The 9,034-nt window shown below is 32.8% G+C and overlaps 1 protein-coding gene across 1 annotated transcript; it reads left to right on the top strand.

The window, feature by feature from the left end:
• Positions 1-1,769: 1,769 nt before the first annotated feature.
• LOC110104061 (two-component response regulator ORR9) lies at positions 1,770-4,281 on the top strand. The gene is made up of 5 exons (XM_020833010.2): positions 1,770-1,872; positions 1,974-2,065; positions 2,146-2,223; positions 2,576-2,646; positions 3,898-4,281. The coding sequence occupies exons 1-5, from the start codon at positions 1,770-1,772 to the stop codon at positions 4,178-4,180; spliced, it is 627 nt and encodes a 208-aa protein (XP_020688669.1). The 3' UTR covers positions 4,181-4,281.
• The last annotated feature ends 4,753 nt before the right edge of the window (positions 4,282-9,034 follow it).

Here is a 9,034-nt window from a genome sequence, read left to right as displayed (position 1 = left end):
TATGTCAATATTTATTCTTTTAATTCCCACTATGTAATGTAATCTATATGATGTATATTTTTTATATCAAGTCAGGGCCTTCCCCCTAAGGAAGGGCCTCATTTGTAATCGAATGCAAATAATAGGGGGTTCATTCAAACTGGGCCATGCCTTGTGATTTTCCCCCTTTTTAGGAGTTTCCACGTAAAAACTCTAGTGTCTTTTATGAACACTACATCGTCTCTTTTATCTGATTGTGTGCTGGATTTTTTTATAAAGCTATGATTTTAAACTTTATATTTCTCAAATGATGTGAATATTCCAGGACGCAATCATTTCTAAAAATAAATAATAAAAATGGTAAATATAAATTAATGTTAGGTTAAATAACATTGACATATGAATATTTCAATGGGGATTTACATACATATTATTTATATCATGTTATTTACATATCTAACATTTAAAAATTTAATATTTTATGCCTATCATCCATGGATCAAATATGGTTGCAAGGAATGAAATATTAAAGTTTATAAGGTGGTAGGAATGAAATATAGGAGTGACATATGTAAATCCCACTTGAAATATTTAAATTGTTTATGGCAACATGACATTAAAATTTTTAAGAGGGGGCAAAACTTTCAAATTTGCCTCCCCCCAACCACCAACATTTATAAACAATAAAATAAAATATAAACAAAAATACTCACAAAAGCCAATTCAATTTCAAAAATAATTTGAACCTTATTTAAATATAATTCGGAACTATTCCGAACTTTGGTTTGAAACTATTTCAAATCAAGATTCAAACATTTAGGCTTCGTTTGGGACGACTTTTTTACTGCTTCTTAAAGCAGCTTTTTAGAACAAAATAAAAAATTTTGTACTATAAAACTATTTTAAGAAGTAGTAAGAAAGCCGTCGAATCAAACACGAACCAAACATGAACAAGCTAATGTTAAACAAACACAAACATGAACACTCACATACTCGGCTCAGCTCGGTTCGTTTGCTGCCCTAAGAGGTATTCATATATATAGAGAAAAAATATTTTTTTTTTTGGGTGAGTGGCATTGTCGAATGACGACTTCATATGGATTATTCTGTGCAGAGATTGAACGTTGTCCGGAGACCAATAAAAATACGTAATGTCAGCGGTACCGAGCGTATGGATGATGCGGTGCATTCTGATTAGTCTCCGGACGACGTTCGACGTCCGCATAGAATAATTAATCATGAGTCTCCGGTTGAGTTTAATAGCTCGTTAATGAGGGTCAAACAAAGTTTATATGTATAAAATTTAATTTTACACATATTCTGCGTTTATCTATTTAGTGCCAAATAATTTAACTAATCGTCACTCATAAGCTATCCCAGCGGACTCCCCGTCACCACTACCCGTCGCCGATCGCTAGCCAACTTACAACTTAAAATAGTCCGGCGAGTCGTCTTACCGCTATAAGTCATGGGATAAAAAAACAAAAGCCTTTGGCTAACAGAAATCATTAGAAAGAAGCCGGAAAGCTCGTCTGCCAGCTTGTCGCTTAAATCCCTAGGAATTCTCCAGGAAGAAGCTTGATTTTAAACGTTTTTTCAAGCGAATTCTCGAGGAAGTAGACGGATTTGTATTTTGGATTTATCGCCTTCCACGAACTAGTTCTTCTGTCTTGGAGATTCCATAGCCAAGAGTGAGAAAAGAAGTGCGCGTGGAAGACGTATAGAGCTGAGAATTCACCAAAAACTCTTCTTTGTTTCCTATAATTTTCTGAATAGAGGTTGGGTTTGTGATGGCATTAGCTGCAGAATCGCAGTTCCATGTCCTGGCTGTGGATGACAGCCTCATTGATAGAAAACTGATTGAGAGGCTCCTCAAGACCTCATCTTTTCTAGGTATTCCTCCAGAATGGCGTCGAAATTGGTTTATTTCTATGTACTATTTCCCTTTTTTTCCCTCTTAAGCTTTCTTGTTTCTTTGCCGTTTTCAATTATAGTGACCACAGTTGATTCTGGAAGTAAGGCTCTGAAGTTTCTGGGTTTGGGGGAGGATCATGGAAGCGCAGCATCCTCTTCTTGTGAACAGCTAGTAAGCCTCTTACCATCTCTATCTCTTTCTGTTCGATTTTGGGGGATTTGTGTAGGGTTTGATAAGTTTTTGTTTCTTAGGAGGCTGAAGTGAATATGGTGATTACAGACTACTGTATGCCTGAAATGACTGGCTATGATCTGCTGAAGAAAATAAAGGTGAGTTTATTTTTAATTTTGACCCTTCAGTGGTTGTTTGCTTGCGTAGGATTCAAGCCATGAGGGATTCGGTAAATCTTAAGAGGATTAAGATTTGAAATTTGTTTGGTATTTCATTTGTTTCAGGATTTTAAGATTTGTGACATTGATAAATCCTTAATCCTTTAAATCCCATGAATGAGAAATATAATAACAGCAGGATTTAAAGTTAAAAAATTATGTTTTTTTTTACAGAAATTAAGCTAAATCTTGCTTAAATCCTGCCTAAAATTGGATACCAAACAGCCCTTTATGCTAAAAATTATTTTGATTGTTATTTGGTTTTTGAGGCTAATGGAGTTGAATGGTTCAGGAGTCATCAGCTTTGAAGAACATACCGGTTGTCATCATGTCATCTGAGAATGTTCCTGCCAGGATTAACAGGTAAAGAACATCCAACATTCCTCTCAGCTTGAATAATTTCATCATAGATTCTTGAATCGTAGGGTAACTCATTTGGGACGGCTTTTTTAATGCTTCTTAAAGTTGTTTTCTAGTATAAATATTTTAAATTTTGTACTAAAAAGTCACTTTAAGAAGCAAAAGAAAAGCCGTCCCAAGCTAAGTCGGAGTTGTTTATCTTCCTAGTAGAAGATGTACTTTGGTGTTTAGAGGTAAATAAATCATAATAAATTGCATTTGGAAAAGTTTTTGAGGATGTAAGGCAAATCTTCTTACACTGAAAGAAAGTTCTTGACACTTTGCACTGGAAATTCATCTCTTAGAACGTGCTTGTTGATGATTATCAAACAAGAAAAAATGTCTTGCAAAACATTATTAGCTGTCTTGCAATTTGAAAAGATGTCTTATTATACCAGGTATCTTCCTTTTGTTTAAAAAAAAAAAGTGTTTCCATGCATCTATTGATTAAGTTTTGCTGAAGTACTGTAAAAGTAATATAGAAACAAAATATTTTGGAGAAATTATTACGAGCGGTCAGTGGACCGTCCGGAGGCAAATCAAGATGCGCCACGCCACTCGGTACACAATGATACACAATACCAGTACACAACAAAAAAGTGATGTGACGCATCCTAATTTGCCTCCAGACGGCATCTCGTGACTGCACCTAATAATTTCACAATATTTTGAGGGAAAGACAAAAAATAAGAAGAATATTCTGATAAAATTTTCTATTAGAAAGGAGTTCAAAAGCAAATGAATTTGCTTTGGGATAAGTGTAATATAAATTTTAATTGATTATATTCTAATCATCTCAAAATGAATCTATGGCCTTTGAGACTCATTCTTTCTCATATGAGAAATGAATCAATCCTACTTCTTGATTACCTTCTAACTATAGAATGATTTGCCTAATCATGCTTTAATTATCCATGATTAATTACTTGATCCTTAGAATTAATAATCTAATCTCCATTAAGCTATACTACTGGATGGGTGCCTTGCCTTTTTTAGCCACATTATTTACTTTGGCTGCGAGCTCTGATTAGATATAGGAATTGGAATAAAGGAAAAGTCACGTTCTTTTACCATATCTGTGAAACATCCCAAAATCTTTTTTTTCTTATTCTTGTTAGATTTTATTCTGACTTGATTGGATGAAAGAAAGTTATATCATTAGATTCCAAAATCGATTGTTTTTTGTTTTTTATTTTTGTTGGGTAATGATCACAGATGCTTGGAAGATGGAGCTGAAGAATTCTTACTCAAACCAGTAAAGTTATCAGATATGAATAAGCTCAGACCTCATATACTGAAAGGAAAATGTAAAGAGCAACAGGGAAAGAACAACAGTAATGATGATCTCAGTAGCAGTGGCTCCAGGGATATAGTAACTACAAATGCTAGTAGCAATCTGAATAGCACCAAAAGAAAAGCAATGGATGAGGGCCTTTCACCTGAAAGGAAGAGGGCAGGGTTCTCAAGAAAAAATGGCAATAGCTTGACTGTTTTGTGATTATTGTTAACCATTTTTGAATTCTCATTTCATTTTGATGATTAATTATTCTGTACGGACACCAACTAGAATGCGACCCTTCATCCTTGCTCGGTACCGCAGCTCGATACTACTGACGTGGTATATTCTGGTTGGTCTCCTGACGACGTTTTGCATTCGGTCTATTCACAGAATAATTTCTCCATTTTGAGAGCATCGTGAGAGTATTTGTAGCGTAGAGATTGAAAAGAGTTGTTTTTTGAAAAAATTATGTCGAGATATCTTTATGTAAATTGTATGAGGATGAGCTTAAAAAATCATTTGATTTGTTTAGAGATTTATGCTTAACAAACTATTTATGTTATAGCACTAATCTTAAAGTAAATTTAATAATTTTTGCTTTCATCCTCATACAATTTGTATTATAAATTATTGACATAATTTTTTTTCTTATGTTTTTATGTTATTGATTTGAGCCATGTATTTTGTGATTTATTGTTCATTATTCCTTAAAAAAATTAGGAGAGTATTGAATCTTTTTAAGCTAAGTATAACTGTTCTTTCATTTTCTAGTGAATGTTTATTTTTTGAAAATTTTGAGTTTTGAATTATAAATTAAAAATTATGAGGGTGTGGAGACTGAAAAAAATAAAGATGAACATTAGAAATTTTGAATTTGATTTGAAATTAGTGTAATATATAAATAATTAAAATTACACTCATCTCAAAATAATTTTAATGATTTTAAAGGTCCTCATTATTATTTATTTCAATATCTTGAAAATAATTTTTATTTATTTTTTGTTAATTCATTATTGTTATTATTATTATTTAATTCATAATAATGAAAGCAAGCACAAATTTGACATAACCTAGATCCAAGAATTCCCTTCAAGATAATTTTTTTTAATCAATTTGTAATAAATTTAGGCTTTGTTTGAGAGTGTTTTTTTAATGTTTATTAAAATAAATTTTTATATTAAAAAACTACTTTAAATATATTAAGAAAGCTGTCCTTAACGAAGCCTTAAAATACCAAATCAATGCAAACTCTTCAAGAAAGTAATGAGGGTTCCATCATATCATTGAAATGAACTAACGATGAGTTTTATTATCTGTCATGATCGAAAAATTATTAGGTGCGGAGTGCGGACGGGGTGAGAACCGTCTGCACAGACACAGGGTACCAAGCGGTACCCACTGGTACCGAGTGGTACCGAACGGTATCGAGCGCGATTTTATACTAGTGTGCAGACGGTTCTCCCGTTCGCACTCCGTACCTAATAATTTCTCGTCATGATCAGCAATCTCATTACTTTTAAGAGATTCGATTTGCTGATAAAATTTCATCTCTAAGAAGATTTAGTAGGAATTAGTCAATTTGACATAGATTTCTTAAATAATTTCAATGTTTTGATTCTGATAGAAATCATGACTGGCTATGCATTAGGATTTATTCTTTGGTTCTTACCTTATTCTAATGAAAGGCAGGGGGAAAGTAAGAATGTGCATAAGTTTATTCTTTTTTTTTTTGTAAAAAAATTGTTTAATTTATAATTAGTAATTTTTATTGATTTTATTGCGTATTAGAAAGTTTATGATTGATACGTACTCCAAAAATTATCTTGTTCAGGCACGAAACTCGAGGCAAAAGCAAGTTGGAAACTTCAAAAATTAATTTTGGGAGCACCCGAACTCCGATTTCAGCGAGCTTATAGTCAAACTGAGCGTCTCGGAAATACGAACCCAACGACACCAAGATCAACCCAATCCGAGCCCAAATGAGTCCGAATCAAGGGCTCAAAGCGCTGTTGGAAGGTTCAAACCGCAATTTGAATTACCAAACGGTCTCCGATTTTGACGAGCTTATACTCGAATCGAACGGCTCGACGAGACGAAATACAAACACTAGTAGAACTTTTTCCACGTAAAAAATCTGGTGTTCATTTCCCTTTTCTGTTTGTGTGCGGAATACTCTTGCAACGCTAAGACGAATATTTTCTAACTCTACTGCCGCGTATATTCTAGCACGCAACAATGATAATAAGTAAAAAAAGTTTTATCTTAGTGATGTAAATATATATACACACACAGAAAAAATGAGTTTTTAAGAGATACAAGAGATTTTTCATAAGAAACTCAAAAACAAAAAAGATAAGAGCTTGTCTTATATGAAATAATTCATTATGTAAACCCATATTATGTAAGTTTGCTCCTTCCTCAAGATTACATAGTATGGATCACTATTCTGGACTACGGTAGTTGTAATGCAATATGTCGAAGTAGTGCAGGCTTATTACAGCGGTCATATTGGGCTTGAACCTCCATCATCTGACATCGATCCCTCCGACCCTTCGTCACCCGACTATTTATCATCCGACCTCCGTCACCCCATTATGATCTCTCCGAGCTCCATCGCTCGAAATATTTAACCTCTGTCGCCCGACTACATCCCTTCGACCTCTATCATCCAACTACAATCCCAACGACCACCATCACCTGACTACAATCCTACCAACCAAATGAACAGGCTAACATTCTCTTTAGAATAACTCATATCATTGTTTTCTTCCAACTCTAACTGTATAATGTGCTATGTAAGACATATATTTACTACATTGTGCCAAGGCCTTCCCCGAGGAAAGGAGTCATTTGTAATCAACGACAAATGCTATTAGAATTATTTCAACTGACCAATGCCCTGCAGTTTTTTTCCATTTTCAAAGATTTTCACATAAACATTCTGGTGTCTCTAATAATTCATATACCCCTCTCTCTCTCTCTCTCTCTATCTCTTATATCTATGTGTGTGCTAGTTTTTCTTTTAAAACTAAGGCGTTAAGCTCTATGTCTTTTGACCGTTGTAAATATTCCGGCATACAACAATGCTTACAATAATTTTTATTTACTATTATAGCAGTTTTAAGGGTTAAAAAATATTAAATTTAGTGTAGTTTTAACTCTCGCATATGAAACTTAAGAGGCATTTACATACATATCATATAATTTTTATGTTTTGACATATCTAATTCTAAATTTTGATAATTTATATTATATCATCTTAATTTTTAATTAATATTATTTTTATGCATCCATATATTTCGATATGATAATGGTGCTAAAATGTTATAGATGTAAATATTAAATTTTGTTATGTAAATACATAAGAATTATGAAATAGGCATGTAAATCCCCCTAAACTTAAACTTCAAATAGTACAAATATTTTATTATTTACACATAATATTATTTAATATCTCATTTTTGACTTATTAAGGTGGATTAAAAAAATCAAATCAATTTTTAAAAACTAATTGTAAAAAAAGAAAAAGAAAAATAGTGACCCTGAACAAAGATTAAGACGGAAAGCAAACCCATCATCCAATTTACTAAAATCCTACAAAGCTGAAATTGACTATATATAACACATAATTTAATTTCATTAAGTGATTTGACAAACATTATAGTGAACGTGTTTGACAATTAAATAGTCAAATGTGATTATGTAAAAATTAATGGCTAATGACGATGATGGAAATGAGATTAGTAAGTAATACAAGTTTTGATGTCACTCTGCGTCCTTATCCTTTAATGAGTTCATCTTTTAATTTTTTTTTGGGACATTTAGGCCGTTTAAGGCAAACTCACACACACAACGCATAGACAAAAGACTTGAACCCAAGACCTCTTAGCTGAAAGCCTAAGCTCTCAACCAACAGGCCAAGATGAGCTGTGTATTTTTTTTTTTAATTTTAATCATAGGTCGATAGCTATCCCATATGGACCTAAGTAGATTGGTAGGCCCTTTTAAGTGGACAATATAGTAAAATGTTTTGAAAAAGATGCTTTAGGATAGATGTTTTTTAAGGTAAACTAACCATTTGGTGAAAAAAAAATTGGTAACTATGGGCATCAATTAACAAAATTTTTTGACTTTGGCTTCATTTTTTGGGAAAGGTGAGTGATGGCTCAAGAGTATAATGTAGACTACTGCTCTGCGGGGGTCGACGCTTGTTATACAATGCTATTGAGTTCCCCTCAGAATTCATCAGCCAATACAAGCGTTGAGCTACTAAGGAAGTAATAACCCCTAAAGAGGCTAGAGCAATGCTCAATTGAAAATGAAGCGAATTATTTATTGTGTTATAAAGACCCTTATGCCCACATTCTAATCGACTCTCTCGAGGAATATGTGCTTCTAAAAGATATTTGATATTGTGCCCAATCACGAAGTTAGTTCTATACATATGACCAGTAACGAGAAAGCTTTCTTACTGCTTCTTAAAGTAGTTTTTTAGTAAAAAAAATTAAAAATTTTATATCAAAAAGTTATTTTAAGAAGCAGTAGTAAAGTCGTTCAATACAAAACCTTTGTGGTTGCATGACTACTAGAACTTAAGAATAATTTATTATAATAGAAGTCCATCATAAAGTTTTTTTTTTTGGTGAATTTTACTTTGTTGGAACCTATTTTTTGATGGATTGTCTTACTTTTAGACATTACAATGTAGTAAATGTAATGATAAATGATGATATGTTTATTACAAATGTTTCGATGCAATATAATGTCTTAGTCTAACACTATGATTACTTGAGAGAGTATCCACACAAAGATGACACTATGATTACTTGAGAGAGTATCCACACAAAGATGGTTTTCTCTCTAAGGCTTTGTTTGTTTGAGAGTTTTTTTGCCTTCTCCGTTTCCTAAAATGGAGGAATTTTTTTTTGTGTTGTTGGTTCGTCAAATCACGTTCCCAATAACTCCTTTTTCTCATTTTTCTACAATTTTGAGAAAGCTTTTTATATGTGCTTCTCCGTTAGAAAACTCCATTTTTTGAACTAATGTTTTTTAAAACTGTGTTTTACAAAAGCA

This window comes from Dendrobium catenatum, unplaced genomic scaffold (genome assembly GCF_001605985.2).
Source record: "Dendrobium catenatum unplaced genomic scaffold, ASM160598v2 fragScaff_scaffold_716, whole genome shotgun sequence".
Lineage (NCBI taxonomy): Eukaryota > Viridiplantae > Streptophyta > Magnoliopsida > Asparagales > Orchidaceae > Dendrobium > Dendrobium catenatum.
Note: the sequence above shows the minus strand (reverse complement) of the source record. Positions and strands in the feature narration are given on the sequence as shown.